Genomic DNA, 23,558 nt, shown 5'->3' with positions numbered 1-23,558 from the left:
ATTTTAGGAATGGCCATCTATATCAAATCAAAGTTTATTTGTCACTGTCACGCCCTGGCCATAGAGAGGTTTTTATTCTCTATTTTGGTTAGGCCAGGGTGTGACTAGGGTGGGCATTCTAGTTTCTTTATTTCTATCTTTTCTATTTCTTTGTGTTTGGCCAGGTGTGGTTCTCAATCAGAGGCAGCTCTCTATCGTTGTCTATGATTGAGAATCATACTTAGCCTTTTTCCCACCTGGGTTTGTGGGTAGTTGTTTTCTGTTTTGTGTCTGCACCAGACAGAACTGTTTTGTTTTGTTCCACTTTGTTATTTTGTGTCAGTGTTCAATTTGAATAGATTATCATGAACACGTACCACGCTGTGCTTTGGTCCTCTTCTTCAGAAGAGCGTTATAGTCACATGCGCCGAATACAACAGGTGTACACCTTACAGTGGTCCTAAAGGTCCTAAATGACATCATAACTGCCATCGATAAGAGACATTACTGTGCAGCCGTATTCATCAACCTGGCCAAGGCTTTCGACTCTGTCAATCAACACATTCTTATTGGCAGACTCGACAGCCTTGGTTTCTCAAATGATTGCCTCGCATGGTCTACCAACTACTTCTCTGATAGAGTTCAGTGTGTCAAATCGGAGGGCTTGTTGTCCGGACCTCTGGCAGTCTCTATGGGGGTGCCACAGGGTTCAATCCTTGGGCCGTCTCTTCTCTGTATACATCAATGATGTTGCTCTTGCTGCTGGTCATTCTCTGGTACACCTCTTCGCAGACGACACCATTCTGTATACTTCTGGCCCCTCTTTGGACACTGCGTTAACTAACCTCCAGACGAGCTTCAATGCCATACAACTCTCCTTCCGTGGCCTCCAACTGCTCTTAAGTGCAGGGGAAACTAAATGCATGCTATTCAACCTATCCCTGCCCGCACCTGCTCGCCCGTCCAGCATCACTACTCTGGACGGCTGTGACTTAGAATACGTGGACAACTACAAATACCTAGGTGTCTGGTTAGACTGTAAACTCTCCTTCCAGACTCACATTAAGCATCTCCAATCCAAAATTAAATCTAGAATTGGCTTCCTATATCGCAACAAAGCATACTTCACTCATGCTGCCAAACATACCCTCGTAAAACTGACCATCCTACCGATCCTCGACTTCGGTGATCTCATCTATAAAATAGCCTCCAATACTCTACTCAACAAACTGGATGCAGTCTATCACAGTGCCATCCGTTTTGTCACCAAAGCCCCATACACTACCCACCATTGCCTCCTGTACGCTCTTGTTGTTTGGCCCTTGCTTCATACTCGTCGCCAAACCCACTGGCTACAGGTTATCTACAAGTCTCTGCTAGGTAAAGCCCCGCCTTATCTCAGCTCACTGGTCATCTTAGCAGCACCCACTCGTAACACGCGCTCCAGCAGATATATCTCACTGGTCACTCCCAAAGCCAATTCCTCCTTTGGTCGTCTTTCCTTCCAGTTCTCTGCTGCCAATGACTGGAACAAACTGCAAAACTCTCTGAAGTTGGAGACTCATATCTCCCTCACTAGCTTTAAGCACCAGCTGTCAGTGCAGCTCACAGATCACAGCACCTGTGCATAGCCCATCTGTAAACAGCCCATCTATCTACCTACCTCATCCCCATACAGTATTTATTTATTTATCTTGCTCCTTTGCACCCCAGTATCTCTACTTGCACATTCATCTTCTGCACATCTACCACTCCAGTGTTTAATTGCTATATTGTAATTACTTTGCCACCATGGCCTATTTATTGCCTTACCTCCCTTAACTTACCTCATTTGCACTCACTGTATATAGATAGACCTTTTGTTTTATTTTGTTCTGCTGTATTATTGCCTATGTTTTGTTTACTCCATGTGTAACTCTGTGTTGTTGTATGTGTCGAATTGCTACGTTTTCTCTTGTCCAGGTCGCAGTTGCAAATGAGAACTTGTTCTCAACTAGCCGTCCTGGTTAAATAAAGTTGAAATAAAATAAATAAATAAAACAATTAAATGTTTACTTACAGGCTCTAACCAATAGTGCAAAAAAGGTATTAGGTGAACAATAGGTAAGTAAAGAAATAAAAACAACAGTAAAAAGACAGGCTATATACAGTAATGAGGCTATAAAAGTAGAGAGGCTACATACAGGCACCGGTTAGTTGGGCTGATTGAGGTAGTATTTACATGTAGATATGGTTAAAGTGACTATGCATATGTGATGAACAGAGAGTAGCAGTAGCGTAAAAGAGAGGTTGGCCTACTGTTTGGAAACACCAAAAAAAGACAGCTGGTTCGTACAGGACCAAAAAAAGACATTGGCGTCAGTCCGTGCTTACTGGGGTGTAGCCTACCATGTCAGCTAGCAATGGAATTTTATGAATGCCCATCCATGTGGTAGGCCCATTGTTTTTTAAAACAGGCCGTTGCGTTGGATTTATTAGTCCGGATTCCTGTGACTAATCAATTTGGCTATTTAAGCTCTGAATATCAGCTACCCAACTTTATCAGGAGGAGTTATCCTGAGCCTATTTGCAATGTATTTACACAGCGGGAAATGCAGAAGTATTTTCTTTTTAGCTATGATCAGCTGGTAAAATGTGTATGGATACGAACTTAAAACAACTGATCATGAACATTTAGCCCACTGGATCAAACTCCTGGACAGCAGTTGTGAGTAGCCTGACCATCCATTCCATATTGTCCATTTGACTTTGACTTGTCTTGTTTTTAGAATATGTTGTCTGTCAGGTTATTGAATTATTACACAGGTTAAACAGTCAGGTTATTGAATTATTACACAGGTTAAACAGTCAGGTTATTGAATTATTACACAGGTTAAACAGTCAGGTTATTGAATTATTACACAGGTTAAACAGTCAGGTTATTGAATTATTACACAGGTTAAACAGTCAGGTTATTGAACTACACTTAAGGCGACAACCTCTCTGCTCATTTAGTTCTTTATATACAATTTCACAGACCGAGGACACAGAAATAACAAAGCTAAAAAAAAAATATTCAAGAATTCCTATAGAAAGGGTCTCTATACGAAATGGAAAGGTAGAAGTGTAGAGTATAAACAGACACAGAGACATACAGGATCAATAACCTCACCGAACCCTACAGATACACACTACATAGGGACAGAAGGCCTGTAAACAAACCTCTGCACACAAGGGACGGACTGGGACCAGAATCAGCCCATTTTTTCCCTCAAGGCCCCCATTATCAGCCAAATAATGATAATTCTGTATGTGCAAAACCCTAAATGTTCTGCTGTACACAAGATACATACGAGTCAACAGATCACTTCAACACTCCACTGACTGAGCACGATCACATCCTCAAATCCAACTCTTACATACTGTACTGTACATCTATCAACAGTTTGCTACATTAGCGGCAGGGTAGCCTAGTGGTTAGAGCATTGGACTAGTAACCGGAAGGTTGCAAGTTCAAACCCCCGAGCTGACAAGGTACAAATCTGTCGTTCTACCCCTGAACAGGCAGTTAACCCACTGTTCCTAGGCCGTCATTGAAAATAAGAATGTGTTCTTAACTGACTTGCCTAGTTAAATAAAGGTAAAATTAAAAATTAAATAACTTCTCACACCTAATACAACTGTAGTAATAACATAGTAAACCTGTAGTAATAACATAGTAAAACTATAGTAATACTATAGTACACCTGAAGTAATATCTAGGGTTGCAATGGGTCGGAAACTTTCCATAATTCTTCCATTGGAAGTTAAGGAATTTTGGGAATTTTGTTTAACCTGTTGAGTGTAGGGGGCAGTATTTTGATGTTTGGATGAAAAACTGTTAGGAATTTTATGAATAATGACTAAACAATATATACATTTGAAATAGAACTATAACTGTTTTATTATATCTGATTAACAATATTAATTCATAAGGAAGGGATTTGTCACGACTCCGACCGAAAGTGGCTCCCCTTCCCGTTTGGGTGGCGCTCGGCGGTCGTCGTCGCCGGCCTACTAGCTGCCACTGATTCTTTTCTCCCCCTCCTTGTGTGTTTATTGGTTACACCTGTTATGAGTTTGTGGTAATTAGTTGGGCTTTATTAGTCAGCCGGCCCGCCTGTTTCTTTGTGCATTTGTGTATGTTGGAGGCGAACGTGTTTGTTTCTGTTCGTGGATTTTACTGGACTGTTTTCGTCCCCGCGTTTGGGGCATTTGTTTTGAGCACCCAGTGTTTTGTGGGGTGGCCGTTGTTCACCGTGTATGCATTAAAAGAGCACTATATTGAACTCTCTGTTTCCTGCGCCTGACTTCACACCCACGACACCCACATCGTTACATGATTGTGGAGCATGAAACAGGGGGTAATTAAATAAAATAAATACCATTCCAGCCAGGTTGGATAGGACTGGAATTGTGGGTTTTTAAGTAAGCAAAAAGTGTCGTTAACCTATGGTTGAACCGACTCAACTTAGCTCTGGGATGTTTAGATAAGGCAGTGTGTGTTTTAGGTTTTCCATTAGCTGGAACTGTCTGCTGAATGGTGATGGATGAAGACTTCAGAAGTTTAATCTCGACATAACTGTGTGTCTGGAGTGAGAGAGAGAAGGGGTGGGAAAAAACGTTTGAACTGTTGGAGAAAGGATGTTTTATAACCTATGACGTCATATTTTGTATATAAACTGTTGTTCGTGGTTACATGGCAGCGCGCTTCGAGAATAAATACTATTATCTAATTTTGATTAGACTGGTCTCTGTCTATTTTATGCAAATAAGAATCTTACAAATTCTCATAGAATAGACTAAGAGAATTCAATTAATGAAAACATATTGGAATTATGAAATTACATTAACAAAAACGTACCCAAATGAAACTGCCTATTTCTCAGGCCCAGAATCTAGAATATGCATATAATTGTCAGATTAGGATAGAAAAAAACTCTAAAGTTTCCAAAACTGTCAGAATATTGTCTGTGAGTATAACAGAACTGATATTGCAGGTGAAAACCTGAGGAAAATCCAACAAGGAAGTGCCTGAGATAAACAAATCTCCCTGTTCCATTGCGTGCCTGTTATGGGATTTTTATGAATAATGACTAAATGATGGATACTTCAACGTAGAACTATAACTAACAGAATTCTACCCTGTATTTATATAATGATGAATAATGTTTGTTCATTAGGAAGGGGTTATGTAGCATAGACCTAGGAAGAAAGGAATGTACAGTGGGGAGAACAAGTATTTGATACACTGACGATTTTGCAGGTTTTCCTACTTACAAAGCATGTAGAGGTCTGTAATTTTTATCATAGGTACACTTCAAATGTGAGAGACGGAATCTAAAACAAAAATCCAGAAAATCACATTGTATGATTTTTAAGTAATGAATTTGCATTTTATTGCATGACATAAGTATTTGATATATCAGAAAAGCAGAACTTAATATTTGGTACAGAAACATTTGTTTGCAATCCACATGGTGTGAACAGTCTTTAGACATAGTTTCAGGCTTTTATTCTGAAAAATGAGCGAGAAGGATCACATCGCGTCAATGGATGGCTGGGTGCCACCAGAGTTTTGCATGCGCAACAGCTTGGAGCAGACATTTTCTCTCTCTCTCCTATTGAAAAAGCTATGGTCCGGTTGAAATATTATCGATTATTTATTGTAAAAACAACCTGAGGATTGATTATAAAAAACGTTTGACATGTTTCTACGAACTTAACGGTTACTATTTTGAATTTTTCGAATGCCCGTCATGACCTGCATGAGCCTGTGGATTTCTGAACAAAACGCGCCAACCAAATGGAGGTTTTTGGATATAAAAATAATCTTTATCGAACAAAAGGAACATTTATTGTGTAACTGGGAGTCTCGTGAGTGCAAACATCCGAAGATCAAAGGTAAGCGATTCATTTTATTGCTTTTCTGACTTTTGTGACCAATGTACTTTGCTGCTAGCTGTTTGTAATGTTTTGTCTGCTGAGAGAGATGTCCTAACATAAACGCTTGGATAGCTTTTGCTATAAAGCTTTTTTGAAATCTGAAACGCCAGGTGGAATAACAACAAGCCAAGCTGTGTTTTGCTATATTGCACTTGTGATTTCATAAAAATGAAATATTTGTAGTAATTTAATTTGAATTTGGCGCTCTGCAATTCAGCGGATGTTCACGAAAATGATCCCCATAACGGAATAGGTGCGACAAGAAGTTAAATTCATCAAAAAAGTTAGCTTATAACAGTGAACCTTTTTTTGTGGGATACACATAAGGCAATTCTAGGTCTCATGGAATATTTTGGTTAAACTATCCGCAATTCAATGAAATTTCAACCCTCTGCATGCACAGTGCATTATTCCATCACATGTACATCTGATTCTCAAGACCTTGCACACTAATGAGATGCTATTCAACCTATACTACTAGACTGTCTGAGCTGACTTTTAATTACAATACTGGGTAGGGTGAATATATTTTATATGACATACAGTATTTTGGGAGAGAGTGGTAAGCAGCCTGAAACTCCTAAAACCTAAAGCAGTAGCTATTGTACGGATTGAGGGAGACAATGCCATCCTGTCTGATGTTGAGACTCTGCTTGCTGATGTAAGAGAAGAAATCCGTACTGCCCTGCCCACTTCACTGTTGCTCCAAGCAGAGGAAACTGCAGTTCTGAAATACATCAAAAAGTGTGAAGACCTCTGCCTGAATCCCATACACGCCGCAGCGTACATGTTGGACCCCAAGTATGTTGACAAGGGCATCCTGTCTGGTGCAGAGTTCAACAAGACCTTTGGTGTCATCACTACCATGTCTTACCACCTTGGCCTGGATGAGGGCAAGTTTCTTGGCAGTCTGGCGAAGCACACTTCCAAGGAAGGGCTTTGGGATGGACATGCAATATGGCAGTCGTGCCAACATATCTCATCAGCCACCTGGTGGAAGGGACTTTGTGGATCTGAGGCTCTTTCCCCTGTTGCCTCCATCATCCACCAAATCCCACCAACATCAGCCGCCTCAGAGTGCAACTGGTCCTTGTTTGGGAACACACACACCAAAGCATGCAGCAGGCTGACCAATACAAGGGTAAACAAATTGGTGGCCACCTGGGAAAATTTGAGGCTTTTTGAGCCAAACTTTGAGCCATCCTCAACAAGGTTGGAAAGTGACAGTGAAGATGAGGCCTCAGAGTCTGATGTTCAAGAGGTGGACATTGAGGAGGTCCAGGGAGAAGACATTGAAGCCTGAAAGGAAGACAACCAAAGCTTTAGTTTCTAGACTATCCATTTTCCAGAAGTATGTTGAAAATGTTTTTGGGAGATGCGATGGATCATTGGGGATCATTCAATATTCCCTTTCTTTTGTTGTTCAGTGAAATCATCCCATGTGAAGAGTCAACTCATTTAATTAAAGTTCAATTCGTAACTAAATTGTTTTTTTTCCATTTCTATTGGAAGGATTTAATAATTTCCAATTATGTCTATGATAAGTTAAAAGGTTTATGCTTCTGTCTCCATATTATATGGTAAATATATCCAATGCAATAAACATCAACATTTAAATGGTATTAATATTCATTTGCATATATTGCCCTTAATTCCCATATATTCCCCTTAATTCCCATATATTCCTGTTAATTCCCACGGAAAGTTTTCACCTCTGAATATTCCCTAAAATGTGCAAACCTAGTAATATCATAGTAATACTATAGTACACCTGTATTAATAACATAGTAATACTATAGTAATACTGTAGGTGCAACTCTAACATCCTGGCACTGTTTAGAGATGGTATATCAAATGGTATGTTGAGACCAGACATAAAGTATGTGTCACACACATAGAGGCTACTTGAGGTATTCATAATCAACGAACAGGAATATTTTCAGTTGGAGTAAATGTCAGCATTGGATAATCAATCATTCTGACTTGTCATCTATTCCATACGCAAGCCTTCTTGACTTTGTCTGCATGCAGGGTTGAGGTCCATATCAATTCTGCAAATTAACATTCCTATTTTTTGTATATATACTTCTTAATCTTTATTTAACTAGGCAAGTTAAGTTAAAAGCAAATTCTTATATACAATGACGGCCTTCCCCGGCCAACGCTGGCCCAATGCGCATCGCCCTATGGGACTCCCAATCACAGCCAGATGTGATACAGCCTGGATTCAAACCAGGTACTGTCGTGATGCCTTTTGCACTGAGATGCAGTGCCTTAGACCGGTGTGCCACCCAGGAGTATATATTGAAAACTACTCCAAATAATTGGCACTTGCTGAATGAACTGAACTAAAATGGGATTGAGGAGTGGTAGAGATACTCTCAATGATCGGCTATGAAAAGCCAACTGACATTTACTCCTGAGGTGCTGACCTGTTGCACCCTCGACAACCACTGTGATTATTATTATTTGACCATGCTGGTCATTTATGAACATTTGAACATCTTGGCCATGTCCTGTTATAATCTCCACCCAGCACAGCCAGAAGAGGACTGGCCACCCCACATAGCCTGGTTCCTCTCTAGGTTTCTTCCTAGGTTTTGGCCTTTCTATGGAGTTTTTCCTAGCCACTGTGCTTCTACACCTGCATTGCTTGCTGTTTGGGGTTTTAGGCTGGGTTTCTGTACAGCACTTTGAGATATGAGCTGATGTAAGAAGGGCTATGTAAATACATTTGATTTGATTTGATTGAGCTCAAAACAGCTTGCCATTATGCAAAATAAATCCCCAAGGTTCAGCTGGTACAGAAGCCTAGCACATAAAATAACAAAAAACACAGTAGGTAGTAGGTAGCTACAGATGTAGTATTTTAATTTGACTTGTATTGTCACAGCAAAATAATCTGTGCGTGCCTATGTATTCACCCCCTTTGCTATGACGCCCCAAAATAAGATTGTGCAACCAATTACCTTCATAAGTCACATAATTAGTTAAATAAAGTCCACCGGTGTGCAATCTAAGTGTCACATGATCTGTCACATGATCTCAGTATACACCTGTTCTGAAAGGACCCAGAGTCTGCAACACCACTAAGCAAGGGGCACCATGAAGACCAAGGAGCTCTCCAAACAGGTCAGTTGTGGAGAAGTACAGATCAGGGTTGGGTTATAAACAAATATCAGAAAATTTGAACATCCCATGGAGCATCATTATCCATTACTAAAAAATGGAATGAATATGGCACCACAACAAACCTGCCAAGAGAGGGCCGCCCACCAAAACTCACGGACAAAGCAAGGAGGGCATTAATTCAATCTCCGCTGTGGAGCTTTGCAGCTCCTTCTGGGTTATCTTTGGTCTCTTTGTTTTATCTCTGATTATCTGTCCACAGGACCACATTAAGCTGTACACTCAACAGAGCTTTACAAAAGAGTGGCCAGAAAAAAGCCATTGCTTAAAGAAAAAAATAAACAAACACGTCTCGTGTTCGCCATAAGGCATGTGGGAGACTCCCCAAAAATATGGAAGAAGGTACTCTGGTCAGATGAGACTAAAATTGAGCTTTTTGTCCATCAAGGAAAACGCAATGTCTATAAAGACCGACGCCAGACAGGAGAAGCAGGAGTGAGGAGTCAGAAATGTATTCGGGATCAGACAAGGAAACAAGACAGGAACAGCATCAGAACACGGGTAAAACGGACATGAGACAATTAATCCCAGAGCAGGGAACAGAACTTGGGAACAGACAGATATAGGGAAGGTAATGACACAAGTAATTGAGTCCAGTGAGTCCAATGATCGCTGATGCCTGTTACGGGGGGAAGGCAGGTGTGCGTAGTGATTGTGGCTTGAGTGCGTAATGCACTCACCGAGAACACCATCCCCAGCATGATGCTGCCATGGTGGTGGCAGCATCATGCTGTGGGGAAGTTTTTTATCGTCAGGGACTGGGAAACTGGTCAGAATTGAAGGAATGATGGATGGTGCTAAAAACAGGGAAATTCTTGAGGGAAACCTGTTTCAGTCTTCCAGAGATTTGAGACTGGGACGGAGGTTCACCTTCCAGCAGAACAAGGACCCTAAACATACTGCTAAAGCAACACTCGAGTGGTTTAAGGGGAAACATTTAAATGTCTTGGAATGGCCATTTGGGAATGATATGATTGTACATGTCATCAAAATGTCTCCATGTCTCTACTGCACTGTATAGGTTGAAGTTACTTCTATATAAGGCATGATTTATATCCCATTGATACGCAATTCTACCATATAGTTAGTACTGTATAACTGACCACAATACCTGGGACTGTTAGTCAAGACCCAGGTGCTTTTATCCAAAGATAAAAAGGGAAACAGACAACTATTGTCATACGACCACACAGCATGAAAGAAATTCTGCCTGACATTTGAATTATATCCATTTCTGGTTGTAAACTGTTTTTCTGGTTTTGAAGATGTCATAAAACCAGATTCCGACCAATTGGTCTCTGTTTCAACCAGGTAAAGACGCCTTTTTCATGACGAGATCAAGACATGGGAAAGACAATGACACACCCGTTGCTGATGTATTTTTCTGGTTGAAAAAATGGTTTACCCAGGTTTTGTAGATGGGTTAGCATTGTTACAACTCTAAAGTAGTGTATTTAGCTGTGTTAGCCTGTTAGCTCTAAAGAGAGGTTGGAGAGGTCGGGGAGGTTGGGGAGTGTAGAGCCTTGCGGTTGTCCCGGAGGATGCTGTCCAGGCCGTTGAGCTGGCGTAGGAAGCCCCGGTTGGGGATTACGCCACGGTGGTCCTTCACTGCCTTGATGGCCTCCACCAGGGTCAGGTTCTGACGGATCATCAGGTAGGCCAGAACCAGCGTGGCCGAACGACTCACACCCACCGCACAGTGCACCAGCACCTTACCTAGAGGGGAGGGGGGGTAAGGAGAGAGAAGTAGGGTAGGAGGGAGAGAGAAAGAGAGGGAAGGAAGGAGGGAGAGAGGGAGGGAGGGAGAGAGGGAGGTACAGAAAGAGAAAGAAGAGAAGGAGAGAGAGAGAGAGAGATGAGGACGTGTTGACCTCCAGGGCAATTATACACACACAGGAACATCTGAACAGATCAACAGGTGTGGGATGAATATTTGTAGATGGTGTGCACCTAAGTACGTGTTAAGGTGTATGTGTGTGCAGATGTGAAGGTGTGTATGTGTATGTGTTTTTGTGTGTGTGTGTCTGCGTGAACTACTGCATGCGAGGGGGGCCATGCTTGAATTGTTGCAGGTGAATCGATTGTGCTGACTCAAGCCTCGGTTTTGCTGAGTGTGTTGAGTGTATGTGTTTGAGAGAGAGGAAGACAAATTGACTCACCACTGCTGCTGAGGGCTCTGTGTATGAACTCTGCAGCGGGGTAGAAGTTGACACTCATGTCGAAGGAGGGCGTGTCGTGGGCCTCGATGCCCTGGTAGGTGATGTCCATGCCAGCGTAGTACTCCGCCCCGCCGCGCCACTTACTCTGGGCACAGTTCAGGATGTGGGTGATGCCAAGCCGTGCCAGCTCACGCCGGTCTGATGCAATGTCTCTGCAGTACAGTTGTGTTGGGGAGGGCAATCAGTAAATTGATCAATTATTCAAGCAACCAATGACAAAATTAGCTGAAATTCAGATAGAGGCCTGTCTCTTATGTCTAAAAAAATGTTGGATATCATATTAGACTTAGGAAAAAGCACAATGTTTTGCAGCCTCGGTTACTCACTGGTCTCCAATGTAGAGCCTGGGCCAGACCTCGTCGGCATGGTTACACGCTGTTTTCCCAGTGTAGAGGAGCCGTTCCAGCTCAGACACTGTTAGTACAGGGGACCCGCGCCCCGAATCTTTCCTGTTGGGAGATCTGGAGCTGCTCCGGGACCGGGAGAACCGGGACATGAACGCCATCTGGGACGTGTGCTTCTGGTAGAAAAATAATACATTTTTGTTGGTTGCGTTCCAGACCATCAATATCACAGCAGCATGCGCATATGACAAGATTGGTTTATCAGCTCTGTTAATGGTTCCTAAGACGTTAAATGCTTCTCAAGCCATTATGAGATATGTTTATCTACACAACGTTACTTTGTTAACAATATTTAATACTCGATATGTAATTGCCAAAAACGTGGCCCACTCATGTAGCCTATGAGTGAATAGATTTCGTTAATCAGAAAACATATTTTTGTTGTTGCGTGCATATGCTGGTGAAATCACCATCAGCTAACACAATTGGCTTGCAGAGCAAAAACATAGCTATATGAACATAGAAAGAATATCTACGTTTTAACGGTGGGCGACATTTATCTCTGCAATAATACGAGAGCGAATAATCAACATTAAAGCGCATCTATTTCTCTGATTCGCTTGAATTTCTTTGATGTCTGTTTATTCTCGAGTTTATGCTTGATGCTACACAGTATTAATTAGAGTTATCTACACAATGCCTTACATCTTCTAACAAAAGTACAAACCGGAGGGGAAAAAAATCCCACAATAAGAATCATTCACCTTCTTCCTTCTCGTTTCACTTTCTATCTCTCGAGCGTCACCCCTCCTCTCCTCTCCTCACGCGACTACAGGGCGCCCATACTATCCGCCATGTTCCTCGCCTATTGAACATGATACAGCAACAGTGGGATGGATGTAAAATGATGTAAAAATCATCAATAAACCCGGACCATATTTGACCATAAACAGGGTCACAGCAACACATTACTTACCAGGCAAATTTAAGATAACACACATTTTTCCTCAATATTGTAGCATACCTATGTTATTACTTTATTATGTTTACGAAACATTGTTTTGATAGCAACTAATTCGATTATTAGATTATATTACAGAAAGGGGCTTTTCACGAATGATACTGACCAATAAAACATTTAGTATAATAATATTCAATAAAGGCTGCTATAGATTATGAAGGATACAATAGTTTAGACCAAAACACAACAACATGGCAGGTAGCCGAACTGTCAAGAGGTTGGTCCAGTAACTGAAAGGTTGCTGATTCGAATCCCAAGCTAACTAGGTGAATAATCTGTTGATGTGCCCTTGAGCAAGGCACTTAAACCTAATTGCGCCTGTAAATTACTTGTCCACTAAATGACTAAAATGTTACTTGGCAATGATGCCCTTTATCAGTCAGATGAACTCGTGGATACCATTTGTATGTCTCTGTGTGCAGTATGAAGGAAGTTAGAGGTACACTACATCACCAAAAGTATGTGGACACCCTTCAAATTGGTGGATTTGGCTATTTCAGACACACCCGTTGCTGACAGCTGTATAAAATCAAGCACACAGCCATGCAATCTCCATAGACAAACACTGGCAGTAGAATGGCCTTACTGAAGAGCTCAGTGAATTTCAACATGGCACTGTCATAGGATGCAACCTTTCCAACAAGTCAGTTTGTCAACTTTCTGCCCTGATAGAACTGCCCCGGTCAACTGTAAGCGCTGTTATTGTGAAGTAGAAACAATTAGGAGCAAAGTGATAGGCTTCAGAAGCTCACAGAATGCACCGCAGAATGCTGAAGCACGTAGAGCGGTTCCAGTCGTAGTCCCAAACTGCCACGGTTGCAAGGTCAGCATAAGAGCTGTTCGTTGGGACAATAATGACATGGGTTTCCATGGCCAAGCAGCCGCACACAAGCCTAAGATCACCATGTGCAATGCCAAGCGTCGGCTGGAGTGATGTAAAGCTTGCCGCCATTGGACTCTGGAGCAGTGGAAACGTGTTCTCTGGAGGGATGGATCACGCTTCACCATCTGGCAGTCCGATGGATGAATTGTGCTTTAGCGGATGCCAGGAGAGCGCTACCTGCCTCCATGGTTCGGGCTAGGCACATTAGTTCCAGTGAAGGGAAATCTATTGTATTAAAAATATTTAAAAATCCCCCCTTTTTCGTGATATCCAATTGGTAGATGCAGTCCTGTTCCATTGCTGCAACTCCCGTTTGGACTCAGGAGAGGCGAAGGTCGAGAGCCATGCGTCCTCTGAAACACGACCCTGCCAAGCCACACTGCTTCTTGACACAATGCTCGCTTAACCCGGATGTCAGCCACACCAATGTGTCGGAGGAAACACAACTGGTGATCGTGTCAGAGTGCATGCTAAGGCACAATGGGACAAGGACATCCCAGACAGCCAAACCCTTCCCTAACCCAGACGATGCTGGACCAATTGTGCACCGCCTCATGGGTATCCCGGTCGACTGTGACACAGCCCAGGATCAAACCCAGGTCTGTAGTGACACCTCAAGCACTGCGATGCAGGACACAATAGTGCAGTGCCTTAGACCACTGTGCCACTCAGGAGGCCCAGTGAAGGGAAATCTTAAAGCTATAGCATACAATGACATTCTTGGCGATTCTATGCTTCCAACTTTGTAGAAACAGTTTGGGAAGGTCCTTTCCTGTTTCAGTATGACAATGCTCCCGTGCACAAAGTGAGGTCCATATAGAAATGGTTTGTCGAGACCATTGTGGAAGAACTTGAATGGCCTGGACAGAGCCCTGACCTCAACCCCATTGAACAACTTTGGGATGAATTGGAACACCAACTGCGAGCCAGGCCTAATCGCACAACATCAGTGCCCGAACTCACTAATGCTCTTGTGGCTGAATGGAAGCAAGTCACTACAGCAATGTTCCAACATCTAGTGGAAAGCCATCCCAGAAAAGTGGAGGCTGTTATAGCAGTAAAGGGGGGACCAACTTCATATTAATGACTATGATTTTGGAATGAGATGTTTAACGAGTAGGTTTCCACATACTTTTGGCCATGTAGTGTATTTTTATGAGCCAATGCAAACTAGCGTTAGTGCAATGGCTGGAAGTCAGTCATGGCGCTAACACTAGTTAGCAACTTCCTTCAAACAGCATGCAGAGACCTAAAAATGGTATCCACGACTTAGTCTGACTCTGGGAAGTAGAAATCCCAAAGTATCCCTGTAAGGACCAGGACAGCCACCATGTAAAGCATATTTGAAGAAGAATCGCAGGTGGTTTTATCAGAATTGAATAACGTAGTGTGTGTGAGTTGAACACAATTACATTCGGCTGTGGATTTGTTGATATCTACGTTGCATTGCAGGATGAAAATATGCCTATTTATTGAAGCTCCATTTAAGAATCGTGGTGTGTTGCACCATCTTGTGTTTAGATAAAGTACTGCATGCACACAGACTATTCACTGCAAAGTAGTTGCAGTGGTGGAAAAGGTACCCAATTGTCATACTTTAGTAAAAGTAAAGATACCTTAACAGAAAGTGACTCAAGTAAAAGTGAACCAGTAAAATAATCACCCAGTAAAATACTACTTGAGTAAAAGTCTAAAAGTATTTGGTTCAAAATATACTTAAGTATCAAAAGTAAATGTAATTGATAAAATATACTTAAGTATCAAAAGTAAATGTAATTGATAAAATATACCTAAGTATCAAAAGTAAATGTAATTGATCAAATATACCTAAATATCAAAAGTAAATGTAATTGATAAAATATACCTAAGTATCAAAAGTAAAAGTATAAAACATTTCAAATTCAGTGCCCCTATCAGAGCAGGTCTGCTCTCCAGTACCACAGAACAAGCCTTGGAGAGAAGATAACCAGAGAGGATCTGACTTGCTATGTTATACGGCAGGGTAGCCTAGTGGTTAGAACGTTGGACTAGTAACCGGAAGGGTGCAAGTTTCAAACCCCTGAGCTAAAAAGGTATAAATCTGTCGTTCTACCCCTGAACAGTTAACCCACTGTTCCTAGGCCGTCATTGAAAATAAGAATTTGTTCTTAACTGACCTGCCTAGTTAAATAAAGCTTTAAAAAATACCTAGAAGATATACCATAGGATCTGACTTGCTATGGTATTTCTTAACCTTTATTTTAATAGGCAAGTCAGTTTCTTATTTACAATGACAGCCTAGGAACCGTGTTCAGGGGCAGAACGACAGATTTGTACCTTGTCAGCTCGGGGGTTTGAACTTGCAACCTTACAATTACTAGTCCAACGCTCTAACCACTAGGCTACCCTACCACCCCATTATATATAATTTATTATCACAAGTTCTGTCTTCAAAAAGTCAGGGACTGATTGCTGAAGATGGTATTATTGACATAACTATCCATGAAAGTGCTATAGGCTACTGTACCTCAACACATTTAGCTTGTCACTTTAAAAACAAAAAAATAATCTATTCCTCAGCTCTTCCAGGACAGCCTCAACTTTGTCATGTCAGACCTCAACATGCAGTTGTTGGATGGGGCTCACAACAGCCTTCACGACCCCCACCTACGGTCCTTCTACAGCCCGCAGGACAGGCAGGAGAGACTGTTTAAGGCTGGCTGTAGAACCACTGATCAAAAGGTAGAATATACACACACACTCCGTTATTGTTGCTATCTTCCCCACAGACATGTGCAGTGTAAAGGACTAAAACAGGAATGTCTGATGTTTTGAGGCCTCCTTTGTAGCTAGGTGCTCTGTTCCCGGAGTGTAAGCATATTGGATAAAGAAACAAATTAACTCTACGTAAATAAAGAATGAAATTCAGGTGACTGGACGCCTTGGGTTACAACTAGCCTAGATAAGATATTACTTCCTGCCACAGATGGGGGCAGGTGCGCACAAACAGAACCAGGAAGAGAGTTACAGACATGGATGTTTAAGTAAAGTCATTGTCTTCGGTGCTTTGGTCCTTCACACACACATTTGTGCACAGGTACTATATAACACGCAGACACAAGCTCACACATGGTTTCTCGTCTCTTCTTCTCCCTCCTCATCTTCTCCAGACTCTCAGGTAAGGGCACCATGTTTCTCTGAAGTGATTGTACTCCATGAACTTAGGAACATGCTGACATTGAAGACAGGAGCAGCAGGTGGCTTCTGTTGGTTTCATACAAGAACGTTGTATCTATATTTTAGATGTGAATATGTTTTGATCAACCTTGATTTATTTTTAAATACACTACTGGTCAAAAGTTTTAGAACACCTACTCATTCAAAAGTTTTTCTATATTTTGACTATTTTCTACATTGTAGAATGATAGTGAAGACATCAAACCTATGGAATCATGTAATAAGCAAAAAAAGTGTTAAGCAAATCAAAATATATTTTATATTTGAGATTCTTCAAAGTAGCAACACTTTGCCTTGATGACAGTTTTGCACATTATTGGCATTCTCTCAACCACCTTCATGAGGTAGTCACCTGGAATGCATTTCAATTAACAGGTGTGCCTTCTTAAAATAACTTTGAACGTTTCTTCAAGTGTAGTCACAAAAATCATCAAGCGCTACGATCAAACTGGCTCTCATGAGGACCGCCACAGGAATGGATGACCCAGAGTTACCTCTGCTGCAGAAGATTAGTTCATTAGAGTTACCAGCCTCAGAAATTGCAACCCAAATAAACGCTTCAGAGTTCAATTTACAGGCACATCTCAACATCAACTGTGTATTTCCCACCATGTCAAAGCACTACTGCATTCTGCAGCGATACGCTATTCCATCTGGTTTGGACTTAGTGGGACTATCATTTGTTTTTCAATAGGAAAATACACCCACAGGCTGTGTAAGGGCTATTTGACCAAGAAGGAGAGTGATAGAGTGCTGCATCAGATGGCCTCCACAATCCCTCAACCTCAACCCCATTGAGATGGTTTGGGATGAGTTGGACCGAAGAGTGAAGGAAAAGCAGCCAAGAAGTGCTCAGCATATGTGGGAACTCCTTCAAGACTATTGGAAAAGCATTCCAGGTGAAGCTGGTTGAGAGAATGCCAAGAGTGTGCAAAGCTGGCATCAAGGCAAAGGGTGGCTATTTGAATAACCTCAAATATAAAATATATTTTGATTTGTTAAACACTTTTTTGGTTACTACATGATTCCACACGTGTTATTTCATAGCTTTGATGTCTACACTATTATTCTACAATGTAGAAAATAGTACAAATAAAGAAAAACTCTTGAATGAATGAGTAGGTGTTCAAATACTTTTGACCGGTAGTGTGTATATATATACGGTATAGCCCGAGAAATGTTCACTTACAGTTACCATGGAAAAGGATACATCATTCCTGCACTGACAAGAAAAAAAAAACTAAAATCACAAGACATCTTAACATCTAATTGAATGTTTTCTGTTTCTATGTCTACAGGAACGGACGGGATTAGGTTGATGTCTGTGTGGACAGGAGACTCCATCGCCATCCCATGTATCTATCATCAGGATTACCTAAACAATGTCAAATACTGGTGTAAAGGGGATTCCTGGATTACATGCTCTTATGTGGTACGCACTGACCATCCCAACAGCAGTGGTAAAACCTCAATATCTGATGCCGTCAATCTGAGAACCTTTACTGTGACTATGAAAAGTCTAGAACAAAGTGATTCTGATATTTACTGGTGTGTAGTGGAGAAGAACGGACCAGATGAATGGCTAGAATTGTTCAAACTAGTCATTACAGGTAAGAAGATCCCTGCACTGCTTGTGTCTGTGTTTAGTAAAGCACAATGAATAATGCTCAGTAATGTCTAATGAATTGTCCTGTTGATGAGTGTGTCACTGACATTCTTAGACAATTACTGACATTATTGCTTCATTTTCTGATAACTATCAACTAGCAAACTGACCCAAGAAATGTACATAAAATGTTGAATGGCATAAATATCAGTACTGTAGAAGAATGACATTTGAAATACAATTCTGTGTCAGTCTATTTTGATAATGAAACTTACACATCACGTAACTTAGTGGTCTGTTGAATTAAGAGTCTTGAATGGACTTTGTTTTTCTGCTCCTGAGTTCTTGTGCTCTGAACCTCTCTATTCAGACAGTCCTATTGTTGACCAAGAGGAGACTGGAGTTGAGGGGGGTAGTGTTTTTACATCAATACCAACTATTCAAGAGATGTTTGCAGTTCAAACCACAACACAGTTTACCACCACCATCAGTAAGTACTGCGCATTCTCTTTTCACACAATATTGTGAATCAGTAATGCGAAAACTTCCCATTTTGATGTAGGTTCTGCTTTATATTCACACTTTGATCCTAGTCTGTGAAGTACTGATACTATGTTTTTTTCTTAAACATTGACAGCAATGCCAATGCCAACTACCCAAGAGCTCGCAGTTATGATGGGAGAATATGCACTCTCCTCTTCCACCTCGCAGGCCTCAGTCAACAACACACACCATGGAGCCCAGCGGTAGGCTACACTATCCTATAGTCATTATGCAAAGATTTCATTTAATTACTATCTCAAAGCAATGCTATTCTTCTACAGATGGGAGCGAACATTATTCTACCTGCCGAAAACTGTTAATGCAGTGGTCTTCCTCTTGTGCACCATCATGGCTGTGGTGAAGTATAGGACAAACCGACTCCGAGGTCAAACTGAGGATGAGTAGAAACCTCTGAGGTGCCGCTTGGAGTATCACTTCACACACCACTGTGGACACACTCTCACATTCACTCACTATGGAAAAGTTATTCAATGTGTTTAACAGACATCTCAAGTGTTTCATGGTTAGCCTATGTGTACTTGTAAAATGGAACTCATGATGACCAAAGTGTTGTTGACAGATAGTTATTAAGTTGATTCATAGTTGATATTTGGTCATTTTGCATCCTAGGGACATTTTGAAGTTATATATCTTGAAAACTTGATTGCTGACAAGCAAAACATTTTGGGACGATGTCAACAATGGACTAATGAAACAAATACCAAAAGACAGTTTCTGGGTGGAGTTTTCCTTTAACAAATCCTCTCCCTTGAATCAGAGCCTTGGAATACCAGTCTGTCTATGTTCTCCAGCTTTATAAATGGAATATGAATGCCTTGCTAATAAACCATTTTAAAGACACTACTAATGATGTGAGCTCTATGTTCTGTGGGTTTGTGTGGGAAATTCTGATGAATCAAAAGTAGTTTCCTGACTTGGAGTGAACAATATAATGTACTGTATAGCTCAGTGGTAATGTATCATGACATCATGGAATGAGTTGACCTAAAACCATCAGTCGTCCGGTAAAGCAGCTTCATGTTAGAGGACATTGTGGTTTTTGAGCTATGTCTATGACCAGGGTTTGTTTCCTGTGTGGATACAGACTATGTTTATTGTATCTATTACTATTTATTTAGTCTCAAGATCTGTGTATTTTTTTAGGCAAAGGGAGTTCATATCTGGACTTTATCTAAATGTCTTAGAACCACATTAAGACTGGGTTGTGGGTGTCTGTGGCAGTGTGAGCTGGGGTTCTGTCTCTCTCTCTTCTCTCATTCATGTCTGCAGTGTGAGCTGGGGTTCTGTCTCTCTCTCTCCTTCATGTCTGTAGTGTGAGCTGGGGTTCTGTCTCTCTCTCTCCTTCATGTCTGCAGTGTGAGCTGGGGTTCTGTCTCTCTCTCTCCTTCATGTCTGTAGTGTGAGCTGGGGTTCTGTATCTCTCTCCTTCATGTCTGTAGTGTGAGCTGGGGTTCGGTCTCTCTCTCTCCTTCATGTCTGTAGTGTGAGCTAGGGTTCTGTCTCTCGCTCTTCTCTCCTTCATGTCTGCAGTGTGAGCTGGGGTTCTGCCTCTCTCTCTCCTTCATGTCTGTAGTGTGAGCTGGGGTTCTGTCTCTCTCTCTCCTTCATGTCTGCAGTGTGAGCTGGGGTTCTGTCTCTCTCTCCTTCATGTATGCAGTGTGAGCTGGGGTTCTGTCTCTCTCTCTCCTTCATGTCTGCAGTGTGAGCTGGGGTTCTGTCTCTCTCTCTCCTTCATGTCTGTAGTGTGAGCTGGGGTTCTGTAGATCTCTCTCTTCCATCTCTGCAGTATGAGCTGGGGTTCTGTAGATCTCTCCCTCTTCCATATCTGCAGTATGAGCTGGGGTTCTGTAGATCTCTCTCTTCCATCTCTGCAGTATGAGCTGGGGTTCTGTAGATCTCTCCCTCTTCCATCTCTGCTGTATGAGCTGGGGTTCTGTAGATCTCTCTCTCTCTTCCATCTCTGCAGTGTGAGCTGGGGTTCTGTAGATCTCTCTCTCTTCCATCTCTGCAGTGTGAGCTGGGGTTCTGTAGATCTCTCTCTCTTCCATCTCTGCAGTGTGAGCTGGGTATCTGGGTTTCCTACTCATTCTCTCTCTCCATCTCTCAGGGCCCAAACCCTGAGCATCAAAGTGAAAAGATGTTCAGCAGTACAGTGATTCCTCCGCAGCTCAGGACAACTCAGAGGGTAAAAACATTGAACCAAAGACCACAAACTCCTCTGCACACTCCACTGACTTGCATCCACTAAAATACCATGCTGCTTGCCTACAGAGCAGCAAGGGGATCTGCCCCTCCCTGCCTTCAGGCTATGTTCAAACTCTACACCCCAACCTGAGTACTCTGTTCTACCACCTCTTCTCTCCTGGTCCTTCTACCCCTACGGTAGGGCAGCCCCCGTCAGCCCAGACACATCTCTTCTTTGTCCTGGCACTCCAATGGTGGAACAAGCTTCTCCTTGCCCCTCTTCCGAAAACATCTGAAACCATACCTCTTAAAAGAGTATCTTAAATAATCCTGCAGCCCCCCCCCCAAAAAAATAAAATAATAACTTGCCTTTTGTGAACAAACACTCATACTTTAGTTGTTTTTCCCTACTAGCAATGACTTTGTCTATAGCAACTTTATTGAGAAAAAAGGTACTTACTATGATTGAGATATGTGGTTTTCCCACCTAGCTCACTGTAAGTCACTCTGGATAAGAGTGTCTGCTAAATTACTCAAATGCCAATGTAAACTATAGGCCTAAGCACTAACAGATAGTTAAGCACATCCTTCAATTATACCAAGTTATTTTGAGGATATAAATGTAGGCCTATAAGATGTTTACCTACTTAGGATATATCCATGGAAATTGAATTTAGCGACTAGTGCCCCCAACTCTCCTTTTGCTGTCAGACAGGTTATCTGCATGCATCCATCTTTGTGAAATCATGAGTAGGCCTACTGTACACTGACTGTACAAAACATTAGGAACACTTTTAGGTAAAATATAATAATAATCTGTTTTGCTTGTTATTTTGGCATTAATACGTGTCACATATCAGTTTGCAAACAATGTCAAAAATAATAATAATTAATTAAGTTAATAAAGCCGCATACAAACATTGTCTCTTTTTTGTTTTCTTGAGTAAGGCAGATGCAAAATTGTGTTTCAGCCTATGTCAGTGCTTTCTGTGGTGGTGGGGCTAGCCAGCAGAAAATACAGAGCGTTGCGCCTGATTGGCTCAGTTTTCTCTCATGATTGGCTCAGTTTTCTGTCACTCATGGGACAGTACGTCATCCCCAATTCTAAGGTTAGAGCTCTAAAATTTTAGCCCCTTGAGTTCTGCCATAGAGTTATATTAGAAGCGCCCATCCAAGAAGGCTCAAGGTCATTGGCCACAGATAGAATGACATCAAATCACGTTATATTTACAGTAGCTTTGATTGGACTGATCATGTCAACATCTTACTTTCAAAGTCTTAGCTAGCAGTCATCATCAGTTATCATCAAGTCGACAATCTACTGGCAAATCCTTTTTAATCCTTGTCATTGAAGATAAATAATGAAGAGAAATTATAGATAAAAAGTATCCATGCTCATTGGCCATTGTACATAAAGATTACACAACAATGAGTAGTTTGGAATGAATCAGTGGCTAACTGCAAGCATTGCAAAAAAACACTAATGTTAGCCTGCTATTCAATGGAATGGCTGTGTTTTTTCAGAGTTCCAACCATAAATCCAGAGAATTGCAGACTTTCATGTCAAAGTTTGAGACAAAATTTGCCCACAAAGGACCGCTGCGCCACCTTCACAAAATGTATTGTATGCTGCTGCATAAATGATGTTATATACAAGGGAGAAAATTATAATGTAGCTAAGAAAGTAATACTAAGTGTACGTATGTTGTGTAGTAAACTGTTAGTCACCAATGTGCCTCACCCTAATAATTGTGTCTATTTTCACCAACGCGGTATTGTAAACACATAACGTTAGTAGTTGTGGTAATGGCTTCACACAACATTCTATAATAGAATTGTGTTATTTAACGCGTCAAATAGCGTTCGTTATATGACGCGTATCTTTTTTGACACGTAAAGACCTAAACGACATTCAATGTGCCTAATAATTGTGTCTATTTTCACCTCTTAATTTCACCTACTGTTCTAACTTGGTGGTGCACAAATAGCCTATAACCTGCTTTAGAGAAATGTACTCATCGAATATTGTAAGAGCTTTCATTGTCTGTTTATATACCCCATTTATTTATCCTACGGTTCTGACTGGTACAGGGAGTACGTTGTAAGAACGGCCCATGTTCTGAATTCTGTCGTTGTACATTTCAAAAGTGCTGAACACATAGTTATATTGACTATGTCCGTCGTCACTTGCTCATTAATGTCTTAATCGAAATTACGGATTGCCTCTTATCTGCTCGTCGTCCCCTTATGCCATAGTTGAATGCCATGCCCCTTATGCCATGCCATGAACATCTCAATTGTCAGTAGAAACCACATTTGTTTAAGCAAGTCAGCCGTATCAGCTATGTTTTTTTTAAAGGCAGTAATGAAGCTGAATGAACTGTTTCCC

The 23,558-nt window shown here is 41.5% G+C and overlaps 2 protein-coding genes across 2 annotated transcripts; one reads left to right on the top strand and one right to left on the bottom strand.

Annotated features, from left to right (window-relative positions):
- Positions 1-8,797: 8,797 nt before the first annotated feature.
- Positions 8,798-11,856, bottom strand: LOC118370350 (dual specificity protein phosphatase 26-like). Its single transcript, XM_035755308.2, has 3 exons — positions 11,678-11,856; positions 11,292-11,503; positions 8,798-10,848 (listed from the first exon to the last, which is right to left on the bottom strand). Exons 1-3 carry the CDS (start codon positions 11,854-11,856, stop codon positions 10,610-10,612), a joined length of 630 nt encoding a protein of 209 aa, XP_035611201.1. The 3' UTR covers positions 8,798-10,609.
- A 4,572-nt stretch (positions 11,857-16,428) lies between these two features.
- On the top strand, positions 16,429-19,818 carry LOC118370349 (CMRF35-like molecule 3). The gene is made up of 5 exons (XM_035755306.2): positions 16,429-16,756; positions 18,114-18,425; positions 18,792-18,911; positions 19,059-19,167; positions 19,246-19,818. Exons 1-5 carry the CDS (start codon positions 16,708-16,710, stop codon positions 19,367-19,369), a joined length of 714 nt encoding a protein of 237 aa, XP_035611199.2. The 5' UTR covers positions 16,429-16,707; the 3' UTR covers positions 19,370-19,818.
- The last annotated feature ends 3,740 nt before the right edge of the window (positions 19,819-23,558 follow it).

The sequence above is a fragment of the Oncorhynchus keta genome, chromosome 9 (genome assembly GCF_023373465.1).
Source record: "Oncorhynchus keta strain PuntledgeMale-10-30-2019 chromosome 9, Oket_V2, whole genome shotgun sequence".
Classification (NCBI taxonomy): Eukaryota; Metazoa; Chordata; class Actinopteri; order Salmoniformes; family Salmonidae; genus Oncorhynchus; species Oncorhynchus keta.
The sequence above is the reverse complement of the archived record's forward strand: the minus strand, read 5'-3'. Positions and strand labels throughout refer to the sequence as shown.